General features: G+C 41.3%; 3 protein-coding genes across 5 annotated transcripts; all 3 read left to right on the plus strand.

Moving 5' to 3' along the window:
* Positions 1-1,847: 1,847 nt before the first annotated feature.
* On the plus strand, positions 1,848-5,785 carry LOC109482990 (histidine N-acetyltransferase-like). Its single transcript, XM_019785949.1, has 4 exons — positions 1,848-2,515; positions 3,583-3,811; positions 4,294-4,524; positions 4,778-5,785. The coding sequence occupies exons 1-4, from the start codon at positions 2,325-2,327 to the stop codon at positions 5,351-5,353; spliced, it is 1,227 nt and encodes a 408-aa protein (XP_019641508.1). The 5' UTR covers positions 1,848-2,324; the 3' UTR covers positions 5,354-5,785.
* A 1,212-nt stretch (positions 5,786-6,997) lies between these two features.
* LOC109482835 lies at positions 6,998-9,741 on the plus strand. The gene is made up of 3 exons (XM_019785678.1): positions 6,998-7,412; positions 8,216-8,733; positions 8,830-9,741. Exons 1-3 carry the CDS (start codon positions 7,001-7,003, stop codon positions 9,739-9,741), a joined length of 1,842 nt encoding a protein of 613 aa, XP_019641237.1. The 5' UTR covers positions 6,998-7,000.
* Positions 9,742-12,345: 2,604 nt separating this feature from the next.
* Positions 12,346-27,227, plus strand: LOC109482987 (collagen triple helix repeat-containing protein 1-like). 3 transcript variants are annotated; one of them, XM_019785946.1, is made up of 6 exons: positions 17,343-17,443; positions 18,757-18,868; positions 21,686-21,826; positions 22,925-23,071; positions 25,061-25,262; positions 25,721-27,227. In XM_019785946.1, the coding sequence occupies exons 3-6, from the start codon at positions 21,719-21,721 to the stop codon at positions 25,864-25,866; spliced, it is 603 nt and encodes a 200-aa protein (XP_019641505.1). In that variant the 5' UTR covers positions 17,343-17,443; positions 18,757-18,868; positions 21,686-21,718; the 3' UTR covers positions 25,867-27,227. The 3 variants fall into 3 exon arrangements, with proteins under 3 accessions (XP_019641504.1, XP_019641505.1, XP_019641506.1); XM_019785945.1 differs by lacking the exons at positions 17,343-17,443; positions 18,757-18,868 and adding an exon at positions 12,346-12,560; XM_019785947.1 differs by lacking the exon at positions 18,757-18,868 and having other exon boundaries at positions 17,371-17,443.
* The last annotated feature ends 8 nt before the right edge of the window (positions 27,228-27,235 follow it).

Consider the following 27,235-nt stretch of genomic DNA (forward strand, 5'->3'; position numbering starts at 1 on the left):
AAGTCGTCAAAGCTGACGTCACGCCAGGATGTGAGGAATTAACATAAAAAAAAGATGGTCCCGGAAACGTACTACTACTACTGCATGTAGGTTTTAATGTTGTGAGGCATATTGCCCGCTCATTATACGTTTTTAAAATCTGCCAGCTACAATGTAGATGTTGTATTTGAATATCGGAACAAAAAATGATGTATTGTTGGAAGTATTAGAAGTGTTTTACGATTGTACGTTTGGAAATGCATCTATAACAGTGACACCTGTGCTGCAGTGCAATGTGAACCAGTCAGAATTGCCCTGAGGAAGGTGACAGACGGTCATAACCGTCGTCGAAACGTCGGCTGTGAATAAAACACTTGTTGTGCAAAAAGAGTTTCTTTACTCTATGAGAAGTATTCTAAGTTGTGTTAGGCTCTTCAGAGGTTCTGAGAATCGCAGGATGTTGTTTAGACTAAAATGGAATGCCTCTAAACCACAGGAATACAAAGCGGATGACTGTGAACTTGCGGCAGTACATAGCGACGTATACGACAAGCCAGCTTAAACTGGCATTTTGCGGAATTTAGGAATCGGCGCTGGCACTGTACGTACATGTATGTACTAAGTTCTTGAGTCGTGGGGCTTCAGTAGCCTGGGTACCCGACTCCGTATAGTCGCTAACTACCATGGAATACCCAGGCCTAGAGCCAGGCCATAAAATTACCAAGTCGGTGTGGCCTTAGGGGGCGAGTATGGGCCGGCAAACAGGCTAAAGAGTTCACAGACAAAGCCATTATTTGAGTGAAAATTTGAGACCAATCGAAATAGCAATCGGCCATATACATACTTTGATAGTCTCACTAGCGACCTTATTGGCGTCAAGACTTTTTAATAACACGGAACTATAAAGATTCTTGTAACAGGCAAACAAAAGAGTTGATGAAAACAGAAAATGTGCCAACTCATGGCACATCCGCTGGTGATCCGAGAGTGCCGGTGGCGACGCGACTCAGACCTTCTACTCGGAACTTCGGTAGCTTATTAGGTGCGCCCACGGGTGGGTGTTGACGTCATATATATAGCTTGCTCATATTGCCAATGGCAAAAAGGCTGGTATATACGAGTGTAGTGTCGTGTCTGATCGTCAGTCTTCAGTCGACATTGGGACCGCACACATCGTCAGGACTCTAAAGGTAGGCAACATTTTCCTTGTCCTCCCATTTATACAACGATCATCATCAAGAGCCGTAAGTATTTTTTGAGATTTATACAGTTTTTGGTTCAAAGACAGTCTGCATGGGGGAATCCTGAATGAAGGGGGGTCGACAACGCCTTTCCCACCTCATAGTTTTGGGATAGATTATTAACATGGATATCGATATTAATTAGTGATCGGATGAACAGTATATTATTAGGCTTAGGCAACAGCAAGTAAATGTTATGGATTTGATCGTCCTCAGACTCCAAATCTAATGCGACAGGGTGAAAAAAAGCCCAAGAAAAAAAATAGGATACCAACATTCGTAACATGTAAACCTGTATCTCATGACAAGTAACTTTGACAAATGAGTGGGATAAGTATCCGATTTGCAAAGTTGTTGGGTCGGTTTGGTAGTAGAAAAACAAGGCCAACTTATTCACCTAATTAGTTTCACACTAGAGTAATCACAGGCAGATTTGGGGGGTCAGACTACTTATTGTAAAAGCCTCAAACAGATAACAATCAACTGATCAATGCGCTGTGTTGGATTTACTTTCAACTCAACTCAATTCAACACAACTCAACACAGACTTACTTTACTGGTTTTTAAAAGACATCGTGGACGCTGAATGACTTTCTGCGAGATGAGGATAACGCTAGCCTCTATCAGGCTTCGGGCGCGGCTTGAAAGAGTAGAAATTGGCCGCATAGACCGAAAGCATCCCAGGGGAGCTGGTCCGCCGAAAAAGTCACAAAGCGGCAAATGTATACTCCTTCCGCGGTACAATTCCCCTGGGATGTTTTCTGTCTATGTGGCCAATTTCTAGACTTTCCAGCCGCTTCTGAAGCCTAGTAACAATCCTAGTATAGGATAGTATAACGCGACTTAGTATAATCACACATGGTACCTGTACATTTGATAGAGTTTTACACAATGACACCTTCTGTGGCTTTTTATTTTGAATTTTTATCTTCATTCTGGTGAAGTCTCAATCATTGAGGCAAGACAATTTCTGGGGTAATCAATGTACGGTGGTGCCGTGATACTGATTGGCTGATACTAGTCACGTGAGAGAAGTGTATAAGAAATTAAGGCTCTGTCTTGTCAAAGTGCGTTGTACGTGCGCGTCGTTGTCGTAGCGAAGAAATGGACGGTACGAAAAGAGAAACCGTCCTTGAGCCTGCCCCAGTGTCTGTTACCGGTACCCGCCAGAAAACCGTCACAGACCCCGCGACAGGAGTAACCTACACGCCGCTCTCTCCCCCGAGATATCGCGAACTTCAGCACGCAAGCAACGAGATAAAACACCAAGACGGACCAGGGGCGCAAATCGAAAAGTGACTCCGTTTTTTTTTTCTCTCGCTTTTTTTATTGTCTTTTAGTATCTTCTTATCGATGTGTCATTGTGTAAAGACCCCTTCACACTTATTCTGAATAGGCAGGAGTCAATTTAGCTGAAACATTCGGAATGAAGAATAAGCAAAATCGCGCCACATTTTGGAAACCCTAGTTATAGAATCAGAATGAGAGACCTTCATTGTTCAAGCTAAGTACAGTGGAGAAAAATCAGAAACAATATCACAGTAATATCTTACAGACTAATGTACAGGTTAAACTTTTTCTCGCTTCTTAACGCAGTTATATATGTATGAACATATGGAGTTTATACTTTTTGAGTTGAGTTGTTGAATACTTTTTTAATTGGGTTGTCTAGTCCCATAATAATCACGCCCTTCCAAGTAGAGGTGGGAGGTGGGGAGCCGTCTAACCACTTGTATACCCCTATGGGTATTTCTGAACTAGGGCATCAAGGATGTCAACACGAGAAACAATGGGTTCTTCTATTAAAGTAGGTTTGGTAACCGGTAACCATGCTGTTTTAATCCCAGATGAATGTCTGAGAAAAAAAAAAGATAAAACAACCGCCTTGGCCAGTTTACGGTCTAGTCATGACCAGCAGACAACATCGAGCCAACTCCTGTCCTCTCCTAGCTGACACACAGTCAGAATAGGCCTTACTAAATGTACAATTCCACACATTTAACACTTAGGAGTACACATTAGAAATACCTCATGCCTTGAAAGTGACTGTGAAACCCTACAGCGGTTTAGCCTCCTTCGCAGACTTTTGGGGTGGCGGCATTTTTTTTTCTCGGTGAGCGACGCGAGTTATGCCGCGGAGGGACGGTTTTGCGGCCAAGGGAGTTTTGCCGGGGAGAGACGGTTTCGTCAGTTTCCAACAGTTTAAGTGATTCACATTTAAGTTGCAACTGCAAGAAAAAAAGTGATTTTAATGAGCGTTACAGGCCGTGATCAGTTTTCCTTTCATTTTTCAAAATGTTTCTTTTGTTGTCGTTCTTTTTTTTCATATACACTGATCCTCATAACATCTATTTCATTACAGGAAAAGTCATCATCACCCACAACTGAGTTCAAACAGAAGCCACCACAGTGAGCTCACCATGCCCAGGGACTGTCTCGCGTTTCGCCTGGCCACTCATGACGATTTCGCCGGAGTTGTGGCCATGTCGGAAGGAGTGTACGGCGGGTTGGACTACCTGCCGTCCCACTATCACGCCTTCATAGACGACCCGCAAAGACTTGTCGTACTGGCGGAGTTGGACTGTCAAATTGTAAGATTCATTTATCATTTTCTGTCTTCTGTTCTTGTTTATTATGTTTACCGATTGAAGGAAAACATTGTTTTTGCTCTGTTTCCTCTTCTTCTTCTCCAAACCAATAAGGTCAATGACCTGAACCAGACGTCTGTGACCATGGTAACTGCTGTTGGGTTACATCATGTTGCAATTTAATGGCAAGAGGGTCCGGATTTAGACTCCATATATATGACTGTGTTTGAGTAATAATTAACAGAGCAGACTATATGCGAAGGTAAACATTATGCATTTGCTTTCCAAATATGTTACCTTTCTAATTTTCCAATAATGTTGAATTATTTTGCTTATCATCTTATCATTTCTGTAACTTGCTCTTTGTTTGTGACAAATTCTCTAATGCACACACATAGCATGCTAGTATAAAGTTGCAGAACGTTCAACAAAGATGTACATAATGCGGCGTTGTCCTTAACTGTCGTAATCTACTTTTCCGCTAGGTGGGGCTGTCCTCTGCTTTTATCGTTGACGGAGGCGAGGTGTACATAGAGAAGGCTTTACGTGTGGCGGAGTCGTGCCGCGGGCTGGGCATCAGCCGCCGCCTGACCGAGCACGTCGACCGGCTGGTCCGGTCACACTTCCCGACGGTGGAACGCAAGAGAAAGCTGGTTGCCGACGCTGGGAAGATCGAGTCCCTGAAGAAAAAGGGGATGGAAGTCGTTTGTCGTTTGGTGAGCAGAAATTACTCAAGAATTTACATATTTTTTTTCTACTATCATGAAACTTCATCTGTGTTGGTAGTTACATGTTTAAAGTTAAAACGTTCGATCCAACAAAAACTTTTTATGTTGGATCGAAAGGTTTAACTTTTAAGTTAAAACTTAAAAGACATACTTTTTTCTACAAAATATCTAAAGCTTCTCTATTTGCTTGCTATTTGACATTTAGGATAGAGTTTTGATTTAAAGTTGCTTTTCCTCACAGCCAACGACTACATTTGTGGACGAGCCAAACTCACGAGGCAGCCAAAGCGCATGCGCCATCCGAGCAGCAAACAACATCTTCGGCACGATAGAAAACAATCTTCCGACTCTTCCCGAAATCCGCCGACTTCACGCCAATGACATGCCTTCGGTTCTCCGACCCGAAGTTTCACGAAAGCTGCTCACCAACGGACTCATGAGCGGGCGCTGGGACGCGCTCAACTTCTGCGAGGAAAACTTCCTATATCTATTCAACAACGGTTTCTCTCTATTCGCAGACGACACAGAACCGTTTGTAGAAAGCTTTAGTTTTGGAAAATGTTTCCAAGTTCCGTCAGGGCTGCAGTATTTTGTGGACCTTCACGCATCAGAGGAAAGACACGTGAAAGCTCACTTGTTCAAACACTTTGCTGAGATGTGCAGGTGTGACACAGAACTCCCGATCTACCTCACAGTGTCTGTCGCAGAGGAAGCCATGGTGGAAGCGGTGGAAACATTCTGTTCAGAAGTTCTCTGTTTGCGCCCGTTTGACCTGTGCCATGATAGCCTTGGAGTGGTAGTAGAAGGGAAACTATGATATTACTCGGTCTTTAGACTAGAATAAGAGGTAACGGTATTTCAAATATACGAAAGCATTCGATCATGGGCCTAGCGGTTATGTACGGTACTGCATCGAAGCATCAACGTTTGAGGTAAAATTTACCGTGTTAAGTTAATTATGTTAAAAAAAAGGTGTTGGGACTGGGAGTACGTTGTGTAATTTTGGGCATCCTACCAGCTTGTTTAAAACTGTAGCTTTTGGAATTTAAGGGAATAAGTCAAACATGGATTGATGAATTGTATTGTTTTAGGTAGGTGGGTACTTTAGGTAATGAGAAATTATAGAGATGTCTAAAATTGTAATCAATTGCAACGTATAATTAACGGAAATAAATATATTTATATAATTGCATTGAACTAAAGTCTGTTTGCCACTATTGCCTGTAGGTAGTTGAAGTACGCCAATAGTTGACGTCTTTCTGGCCCTTGATGTTTTTCTTAGGCGGTGTCTTAGGGCAGACATGCTAGGGTCACGGATTTTGGTTGTTTTGGCTCGGCCATGTGCTTAGGCCATGTTGATTTGATTATATGGATGACATCCGCGCGCGCATGAATTTTCGGCCGTTTCAAAAAAAAAAAAAAATTTCAACCATACTGTAAATCGCACAAAACAGTTGCAAAATGAGCAAAAATAGACCGTAAGTCACAAAAAAACCATACCAATGTCGTAGAATGCCAAAATCAAACGAAAAAAGACGAAATTGTAAAGAAAGACTAGATTATTCGCCAAACCATATTCTGTCCCATTTGTTTAACCCTCATGACCACGTAGATTTCATAATGAAAACAACTTTTTTTTTTGCAAAACTTTTTTTTATTCGCACGCGCGCATCAATTTTAGGGTTCCCGGAGGATGTCATCCATATAATCAAATCAACATGGTCTTAGAATGGATCACTGAAGAAGAATCAACACAGCTTTAAACTGGAGACCTGCGCATGCTAGAATAGAAACACAGGCAATTTCCTGGCGGGACTAATCCGGCGATCAGCGAAGAAGGTGGCCAAGGACACAAAAAGACATAAATATGTAATGAATTATGTACAATCACAATGACTGTGCAGGGCAGCCCAAGAAACCTGTGTCCTTGCCCCTTTTCCATCATGTATCCCTTGCCCCTTTCCTTACTATACCTTAACTTGGCGAAGGCACGTGTTCCTAGGAATCTACTTACATAATTATGTGTCCTTGCCCCTTTTCCACCATGTATTCTTGCCCTTTTCCCTGCCTTAACTTGGCGAAGGCGTGTGTTCCTAGAACTCTAAATATATGTATCCTTGCCCCTTCCTTCCCTTAACTTGCGAAGGCATGTGTTCTTAGAACTCTAGTTACATATGTACATGTATGCGTCCTTGCCCCTTTTCCTTATCTTGACTGTTTCCAGGAAGCCACACCCGCCATACGTCATCACTAGTGCAAATTTCCATACATGTCAGACATGTGGGTTCAACGTTCGAAACAACCCGTCAGGCTAATATTAGTAAATGGAACAGGCCAATAGACGTAGACCTATTCATCACATTAACATCTCGTTGGGTAAAGGAAACAACGCGTATTCATGCATCTCATCGTAAAGTGCAAACGCGAGACGAAATTCACCAAAGCACACAAGTGCTAAATCAAAATGGTGCAGAGGGGAACACTAATCTTCCTACTTCTGGTCTACAATCGTTTGATTTTTGTTCTGAAAGCGGCAAAATGCCCAGAAAATTGCCACACGAAAGCGGCCAATTCTTGTCGCTGTCCCGACCCAAATTGGAAGAGTTCTCCGTGCAGCTTGGTTGGACATGGAGGACCGTACAACTTTCCTGCATGTCTGGACGCCATACCAACCGACTTCTCAAGAGGAACTGTATCAGTCTTAATCCAGCATCTCTCTTCTCCGACCCTGCTTGAAGAATCGTTTCAGAACCTTCCTTTCCTTCTTCACCTGAGTATCCGAATGTCGAACGTTTCTACAATCCAACCAGGCGCCTTCCGGGGTCTACGCCACTTAACTCACCTGTACCTTGTTGACAATCGCGTCTCAGGGATAGGTAAGTTAGAAAGAGGTTTCATTTTCCAGTACTTGTGCCCGAAAATAAATGCATGCTACATTTCAGTCAAGAAATGCTTCTTAGCTAGATGCATGAATTTTTATAGTAGATTCAGATACACAAATACATGCTACATTTCAGTCAAGAAATGCTTCTTAGCCAGCTGCATTAATTTTTATAGTAGATTCAGTATACCAGGGCAATACGTTTCTAAATTTTTATATGGTTTAAAGGTACAAAGGTAAAAAGCAGAATATGACATTTTTGGGAACTCATTTCTGCAAAATTTGTATTGTAAAATGTCACATGGCAAATGTGAATATTGGGGAGTATTACACTTTTAGTATTTGACAAAATAGTTTTTTAGTCAGATATGGTAAATGTATATATAGATGATTTGAGGGAGTCTGGATTTTAGAGATATTAATTTTATTATTATATAAAATTTATACAAAGGTGCTCAAGTTTGATCTCCCCCCTCCCCCATTATGAAGGAGAACTGGAAACAAATTTCATGTCGCTTCAAAATCAACTCCTTTCTTCCTCATATTATTCAAAACTGTCATTCATATCAACGTTTCAATCATATTATCATAGTTACATAATATACATTTGTCGTTTATTTCTATATCGTAGTCTCTTAGAATAGAATTGCTTGTATTGTTCACATCGTCATTGTTGCCATAAGTTGTACCATGTACTACTGTCGAGCAATAAAGTTCATTCATTCATTCATTCATTCACATAAAATTCAACATCTGGCTTAAAATTCAAGTTAAAGGCCCTATTTTATGTACCCTCAGAACCTGACACTTTTATTGGGATCGGGAAACTACGTGTTCTACTCCTGGAGAAGAATGCTATTTCCGCCATATCCCAACATGGATTCCGTGGATTAGCACAGCTTCGAGTGTTGCGGTTGTCTGGTAACCGCCTGACTTCAGTACCCGTTACCGCACTGCTAGATCTACGTGCTAGCGTATACGTGGACCTTCAGAGGAACCACATCGCTACTATCGACAGAGATGTTGTACGTTTGAAGTATATCAAGGGCTTGAATCTGAAGATAAGAGATAACAAACTGCGATGTGACAAGGATCTAACGTGGTTCATCTGCAGCCTGCCGGACCTGCCGTACATTTCTGGAGCCGAATTTCTGAAGTGTGCCTCTCCTCCTGATCTGTTTGGAGCTAGTCTAACTACCATGGAAATCGAGCTCTGCAAAACTAAAACGGACAGGCCACAGCAAGAGATCGGCTCCAAACCATTCAGTGAACATTCCACGACGACAGAGTCTAGGAACGTGCACTCATCACCTCACCACATCACTTATCCCTTGACCTCATCGAGCTCGGGCGGTCGTTGGGGTACCACGAGGCCACTTTTCTTAGTGTCCCATGTCTCATCAGACCCTCAAATCCCTACCACCCACCCGTACAGTGATTCCATTCCCACTGAGGAGTATACTGAGATTCTGACTGTATCTGAGCATACCACACAGATGGATAATGTTAATGACTTTGGGGAAGACCCAGTTATCAAGAAGGATGTCAACATCACCCTTGTCATGATCACTGCCTTAATCACTGCTGTTGTTGTGCCCCCGCTCCTCGTGTTGACAATGACAGCTCTCCTCTTCATCCTCAAGCTCTGTCGCGGTACAGATTTGCCTCACCACGACGGAAGTTACGAAGAAGCTACTTCCTCAAAAACCGATAATAATATCGAGCCGTACGCAGTTTCCTATGCTGACTCGGCTGAACTGAAGGGTCATGACAGAAACTCAACCACAAACAGACTACCCTCCCCAGACGACAGCCATACCATTGAGCCGTACCAAGTCACCTATGATGACCAGACAGGATCACAGCTTCAGTCCAATGCAGCGGACAGCGTTGATGACCCAGCGCAAGAAGACAACTATGAGGCCCAGCCGTACGCAGTCGGCTACCCTGAGGACTCCCCACAAGCCACAAGAAGCCGTGCAGAGGCAAGTTTAACACCACAAGAAAATGGTACTGATGGGCGGGCAACAGACTTCAAACGACCAGTCGTCCAATCACTGACAAATGATGAGTCAAAAGACTCAGAAGATGAAGAGGAAGAGGGAGAAAGTGATTCGACCGGAGATGGTAAGGGTCCTTACGGGAAGGACGAAGGGCACCAGGTTCCAGGAGGAGTTGGACTGCAGTACCAGAGCGGCTCGCAAGCGAACAAGGGCGGCGCATGTTCAGTGTACAACCCGCCTGATGGACGGATTCAGACGAGTGGACATCATCAGTCAGTGTTGTATGAAGACGAACGGGTGGACACTGGACTTCCTCACTGATAGTAAGAGACTGTTTGCAACATTTTCGGTCGAAATGTTTAAGAAACGTCTTGTATCTTCGAACATTCCTGATTTAGTCCCTGGATGGAGGTTTTAATGGAGGGAAGTTATAAAAGTGGAGTATAGTAGCAAATTAAGAATACTTTTACCTTTGAATTTCTGAATTACCAGGCACTACAATTACATAGTTTTTTAAATTGTTTTGAGCATAATTAAAACATATTTGCATAGACATGAACGTATTTCAAAATTGAATTGGGTAAAATTATTCTGTAATTAATTGCTTTTTTCCATTATGGTTGTGATTATTTCATGTGTAGCGTCATAAATGTACCAAACTGGATACACTGTGCATTTAAATAAAAAACTACCGTTAAATTGTTCATTTCAGGTATAATTATGATATTTATATCATAATAAAATCAGAGACTACATTTGTCTGGCCATGAGAAAAGGAACTCAAAACTATCATATTTTTCACTACAATTAGGACTATAGTTCTAAATTATCAAAATTAATTGTATTGTAATTGGCAGCAAACCTGAATCAAAGGTATAGTGTGAATGTATGAAAATGGCCAGACAAATACAGTGGCGGGTAATTAAGTGGAGGTGATAGAAATGGAACAGCGTCTACATGTGTTCGCCCCCGCAACACGTGCACATGCATGCACGTGTACATGCACATAATGTGTCAAAAATGAAAGTAAAAGGTAACATTAAGTTTGCAAAGCAAATGCAAATGTTTACCTTCGCATATGGTCTGCTCGGTTAATTCTTACTCAAACACATTCACATGTATGGTGACAGGACTCTAAATCCCTCCTGCTATAAAATTGCAACATTATGTAACCCAACACCAGTTACCATGGGGATAGACAGTCTGGTCCATCAGGTCACTGTTTGGAGATGAAGAAGAAAGAAACGTCGCAAAAACAATGTGTTTTCCTTCGATGCTTCGGTAAACATAAGTACAGTGGCAGATAGACGTAATTAAGTGGGGGTGGTGGAAATAGAACAACATCTACATGTGTTCGCCCCCACAACACGTGAATGTGTTTGTTACAATACAATGGGTCAACGAGAAAAGTAAAAGCAAAATGGTGACTCTAAAAGAAGCAAGCCATTCTAACATAAGCATGATTTTCTAAGCCAAAATCAGCCTCAGATTTGTATCAGTCCAGCCGCCCGGAGTGTCAATTTGTGGACGGCCTAAACTTATGTTGGGACGGGGGGACGGACTGAGACGCAAGTTTGGACGCATAGCAGGGAGCTCACAAAACGTACGTTGGGCTCACTACCCAGATTGTGTGTATGTTTAATTATGTCTGTGTAATAGACGGGAGACATAGTTCTCTCTTCGGAGATTGAGGGGGTTTCACTTCTGAATCATTACCATCGCAATTACCGAGTCAGCTAAGATTTGATTTCATAGAACGCCTGCCACTGTAATCTTGTGAGTGTTGCTTCGTTCGGCACATGATATACTCATAGGAACTATGTAGATACGATTAAAACTCCGCTAGGAATCCGTTATTTACGGTTTAGACCGGGGAGACGTGCACAGGGTTAGCGGCCGTCAGGGGCGGAGGGTGGCGGATAGAACTTAACAGAAAATCACATCTAACGTCTGGAATCCCCTCAGGTCTAACTAATCTTAAATATGTATCGATTTAGGCTTTGTGATTGGTATGAAATCCTGGCAGTGAGTAGGTTTAAGCCAGACGTAATGCCGTTATACCATAGCTTGGAAAGAAACTGTTGTAAAATCCATATTCGTTGCAGTAACTTCTTGTATAGTGTCACGTAAATTGTTTATAAATTTTGGTTATATTGTTGAAATGCAAAGAAATTTTATACTAGAAAGCATTTTCTATTATACGTTCTAACTATCTGGGTACAATAGGTTCTAAACTTAGAAAAATGGTCTACTTGAATCATGTTTTAATATTAGAAATAGATTGTTCAAAGAGAAAAATTTGTGATTGTAGTGAGGGGAACTAAGAAAGAAAAAGAACAAATTAGAAATGAACCAAATTCACAATAAAGCGTACGGCTGTTTAGCAATTTTCTAAGAAACACATTGTATCGAGCCTGCCAGTCATTTGCGTTTCATCTTTATTATGGGAATGGGAAGCGGATGCGAATTTAGTAAGAAAAGGACGCCTAGAATTTGCATACCAGTCTCATTAGATTACGGGATTAATTACTGCATTTTAGTTCCGCATGGAGTAATGGAAATCGGTATTAATGGAATGATGCCAAAGCGGGTTTAAGCCCCTCAGTTCCCTTACTGAACAGGAGTTGGCAAGCCGCCACCACAGCAATCCCGTAATGAACCTGAAACGGCGATATTGAACACCCCAAAGCACTCTGCAAACATTACTTGAGAGCCAAGACATGTACAGGAGTGACCAGTGCCTGTTCCATCGATACAAAAGCGGTAAACTCAAACCAGGTTACACAAAACACTGTCCCGTGCCAATTTAATTTTCCAATGAGTCCATTTCATATTAAACCGGCCGTCGCCCATACATGAAGCAATAAAGCTTTGGTCAAATTAATACGGATGTATGGATTGGACGAGTGAAATCGACAGCACGGTAATAAATTTTTTGGGGGGGGACGGAAAGCGACAGGAGCGTTAAGTGGTCCGGAAGACGTCCCGGACACAGAGAGTGATTTTCCGTGGCCTTATATACCTTGTCGGCGGCAGTCCACCCACGCAAACACAACGCCAAAGAGATGAAGTCATCGGCGGGCAATTTCGCGGGAGTTTTCGTGCTGTCGCTGCTGGGGTGTCTGCACATCTCTGCGCAGGTTGGTTTTGTAATCATCTGTTTCATTGTTTTCATTATTGTGTGGGCACACATCCGGAGCAAGGTGGCGACCACGCCCAGTCTGAGCTAAAGATAAGTTTAATGTTTCAGTCACTGAGAGGAAAGTGATTGGAAATATTGCTGTAAATTTCTTCGCCTTAAACATCAAACAACAGTTGGTTGTGAATTTTTTAAAAGCTAGGTGGTGCGCAATTGTAGGTATAATAGTAGTTATGGGGCAACAGACCAACTGACTCCATATAACAGGCGTAGTTAGAATAAGTAGTTTTCATCACATTGATGTAAAAAAACATGTTTTTTTAACAAACTCCGTCAGTTTTGTACCATATCTTCTTTTCATGCATTGCTGTGTATCTTAGAGAACGTTCAAGAATACGTTACATCATATCAAGAATATGTTAGATTTTTGTCATGACTTATGACAGACTTATAACTTCAGTGCTGCACTATATATCTTGAAGTTTCCACCAAGCGTACGTTTTGCAAAGTGCGTTATAGAATAGCTTATAGGACACGCCATTTCAAAAGCGTCAAGAATCTTAACAGAAAATTATCATGACGATGCTAGCTAAAGCAACGGCAGCACACAAAAAACCGGGATGGCCTTGACACGCACACGTATGACTTCAAAACGTCTCAAAATACTGAATTCATAGTCAAGAACAAACTATAGACTGTAACTATTGATTAATACTAGTATATCACAAGCAAAGGGTAAGCTCCAATCATCAGGATGATGATACATAGAAGAGTTATTTGACAGAGACCGCCATGACCTGTGACCCTCTCGTAAACCTACAGTAAAAGTAATGGGTTCCGCCTAGATTGGATACAGTTTGTACAAGTTATCTCGTAAAGTAGTGTCTCTTCATTATTTCGCGAGGTTTTCTGCATACGTACCACAAAAGCATCATGTCCCTCTTATATGCATGTGTCTTGAATGGTTAGACATGTCACTAATTCTATCATACTAGTAGGTTGTGTTTTCTACCAGTAGGTTGAAATATACACATTCACTCAAAGGACAAAGGTGTATTTTCGCATTTCTCCTCTGGTCTCTTAGTGTCACTGACGAAAGGTAGTGGATGCTACCTGAAACGTCTGACCATTTCCAAAATCATATCCAGTTGCTTGAGTAACTGCCTTTTGGCGTGAGAAAGGTGTAAGCCTTTCGGACAAAATATACTCCCAATTGCAAAGCTTGATACTAGTAGTATCAAGTACTAGAGTCCAAATGAAATGTAGTAGTTGAGACCAAAGAAATGTATAACTTTTTTACTACAGATTGATAAAATCTGATCGAAGACGACACACTGTCATCTTACTTAATATCTTGGTGATTCATATCAGTTCCAGTTATGTCATTTTCTGTGAAGACAATGATGTGACCCTGGCTAGACAGTGGAGCGCAGTGGCGATTTGGATGGGGACAGTAGAGTTGATTAAATGACAGAGTAACTCCCTAGGGCCGAGGACACATTGAGGAGCATGGTGATAGATTGCACAGAGACAGTGTTTTATTTTTTTCTTGTTGGGCGATTTCTGCGTACTAGGTAAGTTAAGCCCCTGATACAAATAGGACGAATACTGCCTCCCGAACACTAGCCGGAACTCCCTATAACCATGGTAAGGAGTAGGTCGGGAGCAAGGTCGGCTGTGGCTGGCTGGTGTTCGGCTTGCTCGTGTACTGTTCGACTGTTCAATGTTTCAAAATATTTAGATATTGGGGTGTTGACGGGAGGTTCGGCCATGGTTGACTGGTGTCTGGTTGAGGTATTGGGGTACTGGTATTGGGGTCAAATTTGACTCAAATTTGATTCAAATTCGATTCGTGTAGAAATGTAGGCGTGGTCAACCAGCCTTTGTTGGATGATTGGTTGGCGGTCGGGGGATAGATGATGAGTCTTGTCCAGTCAATCCACAATACCCATTCTTTTAAGAAATCTCTATATCATAAAAAGACCTGTATCACTGCATAACACCCTTGAGATGACAGGTAGAAAATGAAGTATGGGATCCGCTATCAATTCGAGATTGACGGTCAAACCAATCCTCCTGTTGAAAGCCGAGATACTTCTACCGATTGTTTTTTGACTGGAAGGTTATTTGTTGGTACAGGGATTTTGGCATTCTAGCTAGTGTGTGTACTATCTCTCGTAATGTAGCTCCACTTCTTTGCAGAATCCTTCTTAGAATACCTGGCTCGCTCTTGGATTGATTCCAAGCAGGAAAAATGAATCAGGCGAAGATGCACGCATTCCACTCTCAGATTTATAACTAATACCAAAGTGCTGTCGGTAAATATACCCGTGTGCAATTAATACTGCAACAATCGTCTCGCCGTAAAGCACTGTGGGACAAACTGTGGTCCCATTGACCCCGTGTCTGAAGTGATGAAGTGATGCACCATGGGAGTCCTGTGTGAGGTAGTCAGGGTACACGGTAATGAAACTGGCGGCTCCTGCTGACCGGGAACTTCCCACAGCGCACGTTAGCAGGGCAGGATAGATAGAATTCTACAATTATGTTTGATAAAAGATTTTTTTGCAAAAGCTATTGCATTGTATGTTAACTAAGGCCACAGCAAGTCAATTTTATGGATGACATCATCCCCAGTCTCCAGATCTAATGCGATAGGGCGAAAAAAAACAAGGCGGGCCAATAAAAACAAGATTCCTTCATTTTCAAATTTTTAGGTCAGAAGCCTTGTTAAACAAGAATTGAGGTGACAAAACATGATATCACACCAAACAGATATTTACTCTTGTATTCAACAGCTAGTATTACATGTCCTTGTAGATGTGTGATTTGAGATCAAACGCGAACCATTGTGCCTCAGTTTGCTGAATCCCTGGTGGTCTCCGAACCGATATTTAACCATTTTCGGAATGTTGACCACCGCTAGAGGGCAAATACAATTTCTTGTTTCAAAATCAGGCGAAAATTAATGCGCGCGCTAAATATTACTTGCTGTGGCCTAAATTGGGCGTGAGTAGGAATACGTGATCACATTTAGGACTGGTGTTTTGAATTGAACAAAAATTATGGAGCAGATCAACTTCCAACATGCTATGAGCTGACCTACGCAGATATATACAAAACATGATTCTATTAATGTTAACTCTAATCTGTTTTATTGCTTGAATATGTATCTATGTTCTTGTCCCATACCAGGTAATGCAGTAGTTATATTATTACATCAAATACTGAATATAAAAGTAAGTAAAACATTACTACCGGTAGTAAACTAAGTAGGAAACATAACAGTTAAGCATACAAATCTATGCTATCACCATCTATTGTAAACATGTCATTACTAGCTCTAAAGTTTGTGCAGCTGGTCGTTAGTCATATCTATTGAGAACACCTGGTCCAGAGAGTCCACATGGCGCTTTGGTAATGATTGATTCTTTCGGCAGAAAATATAGCCGGTAGAAATTGAAGCAGCAGGACAAACTGCACAGCCATGGCATTGTACTGGCATTCAATTACAGGAATGGACTGCACTCATCAATTTTAATATCATACAGTGTAATACAAGCTGCGAGAAAATGATAACTCATGTGAAAGGCTAGAAAGGTCAATATCATTACCTCCATGAAAAGTGGAAGTATTGTTTTTGGTGTGTCTGTCTGTGTGTGCGTGTGTGTGTGTCTGTCTGTCTGTGTTTCGCACATTTGTAGTCAGCATAACTTCAGAACGCCTTTATGGATTGTGATGAGTGTAGGTAGACAAAATTGATGACTTTGTTGGGTGTAGGTAGACAAAATTATATGATTATCAACGCAGATTTTCCTATGAAACAACTACATATTTTCATGCTACGTTATCTGCAAAAATTGTGGCTGGAAATGGCACTAATGTTTCTGCAGTGTAACAAATGACAGCAGCTCGTAACCCTTGTGTAAATCTTCATCAGACCTCGCAATTTCACTTCAAACAGAGTAACAAGACGGACGTCCTCTCAGGGTTAGTGCGGTGGTTGCTTTATTGTATTGGAGGATTCGTAGGTCAACGTTCTGCTCGATTGCTTGGCGGTTTTGCTCTGCATCTTGGCGACTTGATTTGCAAAGCGGGAGAACGTTCCTCTGATGTAATCAATACTGTGGCAATGACACCCGGGGGAACACTAGTCTGCGTACGGGGCATGCATAGTCCGGGGAGGAGGTATTGGGGGTAAGTATGACGGAACGGTGGCGTTTTTATATTTGTTCATGTGAATCTTAAAGAAGAGAAAATTGGTACGACAACTTTGACAAATGAGCGTTGCAAAGCAACTAACTTTTACATGGAGAAAATTGGGCAAGATGCCATTTAATAATAATCATTTACTCTCCTTCCTCTTCTTACCGGTATTTTCTCGGAAAGGTCCTCTTTCATCAAGGAGTGCTTTTGTCTTGTTTTGGACGTGAAATTTCCGAGTCATAATCATTAGTCTGGCTTGAACACAATCTTCCACCGCGAAGACCTGAAAGCAATAGCACAAATCACAGGATTACTGGAAGTAGCAAGCTCATTGCAAAGTACTAAAGCCATGACGAGCCTCAAACTGTTGGCTACAGATAAAACCCTATCGTCGTTTTCCCGTCATTTCTGACCCTCGGAAAATTCCTCAATGTCTGACAAAGACCGTTATCTCTTAGTGGTGGCTTAAGGTTTATAGTGCCTGACATTGTTTATGGACGTGTTTTTGTCGGATAGTGACGCACAGGGTGATTAATTAGCATATTACAGCCCCTTCATCTGAATTACATGCGCGTTCCGCCGCTACATAAAGGGTCGGAGTGGGAACCAAAGCTTTGTGCTGCTCTGTCCGTCACTACTGGCACCCGGCTGGCATCCTTCTCCGACCTATACCATCAGGTTAGACATTTAGCTTTCATCTGTTTTATATCTAATCCCGCCTTTATGTAACGTCTTTATACGATATTAGATACTCGACTTGTCATTACAATTTGTCTGCGGCTTAGAGCCACTTTTGGATAACTAGATTTCAGGGCGTGCTGTCCGGGATATCTTGATTGAGTTCTTTGGCGCACACATCTCTTGATCTAATCAGTGGTTCTTGATGTAAGATTTGCCATCTAATTTTGAAAAGTTATCCGAGGATAACCTTTTTTACCGCCCAAACTTTAACTTCTCACAGCAAGTGCTTAAGTAATCTTTACCGAGCCTCTTGGCGGACGGAAAGAAATAGTAGAAATTGGCCAAAATATGTAAAATATATTATCAGAGGACTTGAATCACAGATGTCTGGTAGAGGTACATGTATATCAGAGACTGGCGTTTGCTATTAGAATAGTTTTTCCGTGTGTTTTCAAACTAATACATACTATTAGAATCAACGGTGTAAACGCAGATCTGTTGAAATATGTCGTTAAGAACTATTGCCAGACGTGTCCAGGTTGGATATGTCTGAAAATGATGTGCGAACAAATTCCTGCAATTTTTTTCTTTTTTTTTTGCTGAAGAAAAAAAAATAAGGAAAAACATTTTCGGACGGCACTCTGTTCTTTCGCGAATTCGTTTACCGCACGTCATTGTTGAACCGATAATGTTCTTGCAGATATTTGTACAACCTTCTCTTTTGGTAGATTTTTTTCTCGGAAGACTTGTACTTACTATATATTGAAACAGCTGCAGCATCATTGAGTAATGCATGTGAACAACCCGTTACCATGCTTAAACATTTATTGCATTTCTGACTCCGATCTCTACAGTCCTACGTGGTAAAATAAGAGCATGTTTCTATTCATTTTGACCTTACCCTTTTGCCAGTAAAACTGCCTCCCTGGCTCTATTAATACATTTCTGCATAAATTCCATCTTCAATCAGAGCGCATTAATAGTAAAACTATGTTCTTTATGTCCTGTACATGACGAGACTTGTGTGTAGTCAATGAAAAGTCCAGGTCTAAAACGACCAGACAGATGAATGCGTTTGTTGCATGCAATGCGCTGCTTATTACTAGTATTGCTACGTCGCACTCGGGCAAGCCAAGTTTAAATCAACATAATCTTTTCTATGTTACATCTGTTGGATGGATAGATAGATAAATGGACGCTGGGTGGATTAAAAGGGTTTTGTTCTGGCACAGGCCAATGTGATTACGTAACAAGACGTCGAAGTCTTCGTTTACTGATAGCCTGTTATGTAATGTTGGACGTACGCGTAGCATTGCCAACTGGGTGCCAGTTCCGGGAACGAGCAGCGCTCCAAACAGCTTCATTCCAGGAACAGGTATTTAGCGGTGCCTCAACTGCTGATTATTATCAGTCTTCAAAGAGGTTAGTAACACTTATTGTTTGCTGATGGCAAGAACTCATAAAATAGATTACAGGATTTTCAGAGCTTTTTCTTATACATGTAAAGGATCTTTCTGCCCAATGAGTTAGTTACAATATAGCCATATTTGCGATTCCAGAAATGTTCAACTGATGCTGATTTGAAATTCAGCAACACGAAAATAATAACATGACACACTGACTTCTGATTTATAAATAGTTATATTATAAGCCATGAATCGAAATGCCATTGTTGGTGATTGTTTTCACTCATATTAGCATATCATATTTGATTGATGTTTACGAAGTACGTACAATAGATTGCATCATAAATATCAAATTGATGTAAAGAGAATTATTGATGTCTGGGTAACGATGTCTTCTGTTCGACCGATGTCTTCTATTCAAAAGAAAACATCAATCATTGATGGAATTTCGCTTACGCCATTTTCTGTTGGCATTTGGATGTAAAGTCCTCCAGTGAACACAGCTTGCCCCTGTGACCTTTCATGGATGATGACTCTTTTCAAGCGAAGAAAACGTTACAAAAGGAACTGTCTGTATCACATAGAACATTTCTCACAGACGCATCTTCACAAAGGGCGTCAATTTCCTTTTCATCTCGATAAGAATATGTGATTTACCAGGCGACTCGCATATCACCAGACAAGGGGATTAGGGTTAATAAGAGCAGGACCATAACAACTGATGTCCTGTAAAATTTATGGTAAAGTACTGTCTTCAGAGACCCTCCGTTTAAGCTGGATGTGATTATGTTTATAGGACCATGTTGATTTGATTACATGGATGACATCCTCTAGGAACCCCGAAAATTGATGCGAGCGTGCGAATAAAAAGTTTGACAAAAACAAGTTGCCTTTATCAAAAAATCTACGTGGTCATGAACATTGAACAAATGACTAAGCACACATAGTATGGTATGGCGAATAATAGACGCTTCATTTTCATTTTTCACGTTTTTTTCTTTTCCATTGGAATTGATGTTGGCATTATCTATGGCATCTATTACATTAGAATCGTTTTACAATATTTCTTTGTGCAATTGATGGCGTATATTTGCTGATTTTGCAGCTGCTTTGTACAACTCACAGCATGGTCAAAAACTTTTATTTTTGGAAGCGGACGAAAATTCATGCGCGCGCGGATGTCATCCAAATAATCAAATCAGCATGGCCCTAATATAAGCAGAGCAGTTATTGGTGAGTTATTTTCGCTTTTTCATCCGGAGAATGAGCGAAAGAGCCTCACGGGACCGACTGGAGCTAATCTATGGCTGACGAATCATTCTAGCCGACCGTAAATGGCCAATTATGTTATTCGCCAAGGACCGCAGGGGAATCAGCAAATGAGCATGTCTTGGAAATGAGAGGCCATTCAGAGCACTTGGAATATTTATAATGATGATCATGCGGTGCATCCCTTGTGGTAACGCCTGTCCACTCTAGGACTTTGCATCTAGTTCGTGGGTTTGAAGTAAACTAGTATCAAAATATTCCCCTAAAGCAAAGCGTACACGAGATGCCATGTCCACACGCGAATGTCAAACAGTAAGTAAATGGAAGCCGTCTTTACGGACTTTCGATTAATCCATAATCTTTTATCCAGGGACCTGGAGATAAAGCCTGAAGGATTAGGGTCTCCAAAAGGCTAATCCACCCGTGCTTAAAAGCCAGATGCTCTATATGTAATGTACATTCAAGGCAATGGCGACTGGTCCTGCTCGCCTTTGTGTTTGTGCTCGATGGATGGGGTCTAGGCAGCGCCTGGTAGCGAACATGATGCCGTAATTGGAGGTTTAGCTGCGGGGTTTTCTGTCACACGGAAGGACGGGGAAACCGCCGCTCGCTCTTCATCCTTATTAGCTATTGACCTTTCTGTCCCCTCTCTGAAGCTGCGTGATAGATACCCTGTCGCAGGCATCAGTTATACACGGGGCGGCACTTTCTATTTATCCCGGCTTAGAGCTATAATAACGTCCGATGGAGTGAGTGGGAGTCAGTCAGGAGTTACGCGGGAACATTGCACATTCTAAAAATCAATTTTTAAAACGTACTTAGTACTGTGTTGGGTGGAAGAGATGTGTATATGTCTGTGAGAGTTTGGCAATGTCATCACTAAATACGTCAGTATGTTTAATTTATGTAAGAAAATATGAAAAGAATTAAATTTTCTTACCTCTATTTGGGTGGAAACTTGGTATGAAAACTGGATTCTCAACATTCTAAGGCCACACCAAGGTAATATTATGGATGACGTCCTCTAGAGACCCTAGATCTAATGACAGAGCGCGAAAAAAAACAAGGAGGGCTGAAAAAAGCAAGATGCCTAGATTTGAAATATACTAAGAGACGACAAATGTTAGGACACAAATTGAATGAGAGAACACAGTGTAACAACCAAGAAGTCTTTTATTTGTCACCCTGCTCTGTTTCTTTCCCTTAATCACCTTTCTTCCCTTATCTTTCTTCCCTTATCCCACTGACACTGTCGTGACTCTCTGGTCATAGTTAAAGTAAGCGGAATTTCTTGAGTGTCTTTTCTGGGAACAGGCAAAAATCAATGCGCGCGGCCGGACGCTATCCATTAAAATTACTTTGTGTGGCCTAATTGTACTTCAGTCATATATGGCAACATGATATTAATGTCTGGAAAAGAATTAAACTCAATCAAAGTATTACATATCTATAAACTCAATTAAACTCAATTAAACTCAATCAAAGCATTACATATCTATAATAGCACTATCGCTCTATCCCTCCGAAAGTATGCAAACTGTATCCTTTCTTCATGGCACTACAGCTCAACAGTGTACCCTACCAGAACAACAACAACATGATGCCCAACGGAAATGAAGACAGATGTTCTTCCGGGTTAAATGGCATCCCAGGGACTCCTGGGATACCAGGCGCGCATGGCCAGCCGGGAAGGGACGGTAGTAAGGTACGTGTGATGATGTCATTCCATATTACCTATTGACTACAAATAAAATAGTGTATAAATGTAATTAAACCCCATGGCATGTCATCATATATGTAACATAACACAGTTTAATGTAAAGAAACAACGAAGTAAAGCGTAGAAATAACATACATGAATTCAAATGCATACAAGTATTTCAGCACCAAGGACAGGTATGTATGACTGTGTACATGGATTGTGTTTAGCACCAAGGGCACGTATGTATGCCTGTATATGGCTGTTGTTCAGCACCAAGGACAGGTATGGTTGACTGTATATGGCTATTGTTCAGCACCAAGGACAGGTATGGTTGACTGTATATGGATGTTGTTCAGCACCAAGGACAGGTATGGTTGACTGTATATGGCTGTTGTTCAGCACCAAGGACAGGTATGGTTGACTGTATATGGCTGTTGTTCAGCACCAAGGACAGGTATGTATGCCTGTATATGGCTGTTGTTCAGCACCATGGCCAAGGAAAGGTACTTTTGTTTGTTTGTATATGGATGGTGACAGTGACAGCGCCAATGACATGTACGATGTGTTTGTGTAGGTTATGTTCGTGTTATGAGAATGTTCTTGTATATCTATTCAAGCATATAAGTCAAAATTCAGCAGTGCTATGAAATAGCCAACAGTAATCAACTGCAACCGTCACCCACAGCGAACTACGCACCTACATCATGTGCGATGGAGGTTTTTCTGCACGTCTTTGAGAAGAAACTACTGCAATAGCTTAAAACAAGTACATGTGCCATGTGACTGGGGCTTAATATTACGTATATAGTAGAGGGGATCCATTCCTCAAGCTAACCGACATCTCGCACACGCAGTCGTCCCCCAGTAAGATACTTGGAGCCGCAAAGTTCTTGTCTAGAACTTTTATTCAGCCTCTGCACACTTGAAGAAGCCACAAAGGCGAAACTGGTCGTGTGACAGGCTGAATAAAAGTTCTAAACGGGAACTATGCGGCTCCAGGTGTCTTACTGAGGGACGACTGCGTGTGCAAGATGTTGGTTAGCTTGAGGAATGAATCCCCTCTACTATATATTGGGGCTTAATATTACGTTATATGACCAGGGTGAGATCGGCCCGCTGGGCCCGAAGGGAGACAAGGGAGACCGCGGCAGTCCCGGGAAGTGTTCCTGTACCAAAGCCTCCAGCATGAACTGGAAACAGTGCAGCTGGCCTAACCTCAACAACGGCGCAGACGTGGGAGCCATTCAAGTAAGATAAGAAGCCGGGGAAGGGAACTGGGGGTGGGGGGTGAGGGTGGTGTTACCGCTGCATACAGTGATATTCCGTAAATAGTTTCATCAGCTTAGTGAATGATTTTTCTTTCATTCAATTTCCACTTCATGACTAGACACTCAAGTTATTTTAACTTATTTTTTGCCACCACCAACGCGGAGGACTCATACAGGACAGGACAATTCTCATTTTTACTTGAGTCAACTGAGGAAAGCCGTGTTTTACCAAAAAAATCCCAAGGACACAAGATCGGTGGCATGTCAGGACTCGAACCAAGAACCTCTTGGTTCCGAGTCAAGCATTCGGCCGTTACACCACACTACCACCACACTTTATCCACGATCGACATACTTTACGTTTGGGACCGTACTGTTAGCAGTAAGACCGAGCTTAAGCTTCGGTGCACAGTGAACAAGTATCACGTGGCTTGCCCTGATGAAGGTGACAGACGGCCATCGAAACGTCGGCTCTTGCTAAACGTTTGTGAATAAGGAACTTTGCTATTCAAGATGGAGGTATTGCTTGGGTTGCGTTTTCGTATGTATGTATGTGTTTGCTTTTACAATTGGGTAACGGCACGTGGGTGGGGATTCCATAACCACAGACCACAAAACGTCAGACACAGGAAGTTTGGTCCCAGAATCTAATGGAGACCTAACAAATATGCCCCGTCCAAATCACGCGTTGAGGAGTTTTGCGAAACCACTGTCAATTTAATTAACATTTTTACGAAGAGTCATTCTTAGAAGAGCTTGATGAGTTTACTTTCTTCGTTCAAGTCTGTAAAAGAGGTCATTCTTCATGTACTTCTTTCTTAATCTGATAACACATTGATGTTTACATTGATTTCACGGTCTAACCATAATTTATTATCCACAATCATGAAATAATAACCATTGATTTCATCGAAGAACGGCCTGCCCTGATGATAATAACGATATCGATTGCTTGAAAAGGAGATTATAAATGCATAATCCAAAGTTTATTCATTTTGCATCTTTATCCCATCGCGACCATTCGTTTTCGCTGACAGGAATTGATCATTATGAGGATGGTATCTCAATGGATCAGTTGATCTGAAATTTCATTATAGCAGGAAAGAAGTTGAGGCCTTTGCCATAGCAATTTCGTTAATGATAAATAAAAGTCTTGATTTCAGTCATCTCCAGCAAGTAGAACTGTAATTTCTATTGATGCAAACGTGAAAATTAACTTAATTAATATTCATACACTATATTGCCGTCTTCAGTTTTTGTTGCGCCTCATATGTCCCATGCAAAGTAGATGTATCAACAGTTAATGGATGAATAAATGAATGGGTGAAGGTTTATTGTATATTTTTGTTTAACTGGTCTACGTACAGGTCAGATGTCGACATTCAACCATACATTTCAGAGAGCTAACACACTCTAATACTTTCAACTTCCAATCAACTATTAGAAATTGTATAGACGTAAGGATTATAGAATTTGAATAGCTATTATATAATATATAGTAAAATGTATTTCGTCTTCTGATTTACATAAATTACAAATTTGACAAATTGTTTGCTCAATGTGCATGCTATTTATTGTGACATCTACATGACGGCATTATTGACGATACGTTTGTTTATTTGTTTATTACGATTTTCCACAAAGTGAAAGGGAAGGCAAAACAGGTGTATACGCACCTTCACTGGTGGCCCTCCCCCATACAAAAAAACTCGACGACAAAATTTACATAGTCAAAGACAGCAATATGTAAAAGTACACAAAACAGACGATAAAAAGTAAGTTATATTTAGTAATAGACGATCACGAAGAAAAAAATCATGTTGAAACAGGATCTTAGTGAGGTATTGATGCATTGCAAGAACTTCACCCACAAGAATTGGTCCAAGTAAATGGGAGGTAAAGACTGTAGTGTGTGTTGAATCTGTTGTAAGTGACCTTGAGTAATTTGTGTACATTCTTACACCACCAGGGCTGTGATTTTGTTAAAAACAGTAACATGTCGTCCCTCCGTGTGTCCGTGTCGTCTAACTTCTACGTGGCCGGCGTGTCTGCCTGTAAGAGATGGTTCGTGACGTTTAACGGTGTGGAGTGTCGGGACCCCATCACAGTGGAGGGGGTTCTATGGGTGCCCAGCACGGAAACAAGAAGCCACAGGCTGGGACAGTTTGAAGGTAAAACAAGTCATTCTTCATTGTTGTTGGTTTTTCAATACAAAGGACAAGCATGGCGCGAAAAGGGTAAAACCCTGTAATAGGTTTGTAACAGCTTGATTGTATTGCCATTGTGTTGTTTGCTACTGTATATGGAAGTATTGTTTGGGTGGGATGTATTTGCGTGTGCGTGCGTCTTTCTCTCTCTCTCTCTCTCTCTCTCTCTCTCTCTCTCTGTGTGTGTGTTTGCCTGTGTCCGTAAGTATTTGAAAGACAGCAATGAGTGGTTGTGTCACCTCAGTACAGACAACAAAAGATCAGACACAGGAAATAGGTCTCAGAGCTGGCAGAAAGTTGGCAGTGGACAGGGTGACCGTAGGAAATATTATCAACTTAAAAAGAAATTTCCTTAAAAAGGAATAGCGAGCACTTGGCAAATGCCGACCATATCTTGCCATGTTTCTCTTCTTTAATTTCAGGAGTTTGCAACGATCTGAGGGCCGGAATCATAAGAGTGGACTTCAACATCGGCAACTGTCCTGACTTCGGAGATACCAACGGTTACACGGGATGGAACAGCGCCACCAGGCTGTTCATAGAGGAACTGCCCCCTCCTCAACAGTGATAGTTCCGCACACAAAAACTTGAATCAATCAATCAACTGCTGTCGTATACACTCATATATGCATCTATGCTAAATGTTATCATTATTCTACAGGGATGCTAGTGATGGGTTGATTGTATGTGATGTCATTTGTACAAGAGTTGCAACTTTTCTGTAAAAAGGAAAAGAAAGAAGAATGATTTGCTTGCAAATAAATGAGATCACTACCTCTCGGTATATCACAAAAAGGGCTTTTGAGGAACGCAGGAGGAAAGATCATTCATAATGGATGATGTTTTGAGACGCAGAAGACGATTTGATTGGTTATTTGAATGCATGGGGGAATCAGTTGACTGGGAAGTCAGTTGATTGGTTATCTGAATGCGCGGGAAGTCAGTTGATTGGTTATTTGAATGCGTAGAAGAATCAGTTGACTAGGAAGTCAGTTGATTGGTTATTTGAATGCGCGGGAAGTCAGTTGATTGGTTATTTGAATGCGTAGGGGAATCAGTTGACTGGGAAGTCAGTTGATTGGTTATTTGAAAGCGTGGGAAATCAGTTATGCAAATTTAGAGCTATAGTAGAGAAAACTCCATGTGACTGCACAATGTTTATATCATGTACGTGACACTATCATCTCAACTACATTGTACATCCACGTATACCTACTTCACATCATAGAATCACTCATATCTGTGCGAATTACCTGTTATTCTGCATCCTAGGCTGTGGTGGCACTTTGGCAACCTCTTGAAAGAAAAGAAAAGCAAAAAGTCAAATTTTCCAAAAGCCCCTTTGTACGTACAAGGTCTAGTCTTCCCTCTGATCTCGAGCAGATGCACACAGTGAGCGCCAGTGCAAGAACAATAAAGTGTTAGTCAGAAATCTTATAGTAAAAAATGGCGGTAATTGGCGTCCAAAACTTCTCCCACAATAAAAAGAATGAAAATTTTTCACATTTACATTTTTCTAAAAGCCACAGTTTTAGGGTGTGGGTATAACAGGGATTCGTGCAGAATTGTTTTATAGTCAACTACAAAAGACCACCAGTAATATAGTAAACAACGTTGTGCAATGTTCAAGGAAATGTGCATATATGCAATGTTACATCTTGTCATTTAACGTGGCATATTAGCTTTATCAGGTTTTTGTATTGCTGTCAATGGATTTAGCACGTATGGATATATTTTCACTGGTAGCTGGCATGTAGAAAAGTTACGCCGACCATAACGTATCATACGCAAAGGGAAATATGATTTGAGGTTAATTATATCCATTTTATCTCGCGCAGTATGTTATTAACACATTTGCGACATACGGACCATTTGCACTGGTACGGAGACAGCTATATGTTTTGCAATCCCTAGTGTTACCAAATGAGTCAAATGAC

Source organism: Branchiostoma belcheri, unplaced genomic scaffold (assembly GCF_001625305.1).
Source record: "Branchiostoma belcheri isolate BF01 breed outbred unplaced genomic scaffold, Haploidv18h27 scaffold61, whole genome shotgun sequence".
Classification (NCBI taxonomy): domain Eukaryota; kingdom Metazoa; phylum Chordata; class Leptocardii; order Amphioxiformes; family Branchiostomatidae; genus Branchiostoma; species Branchiostoma belcheri.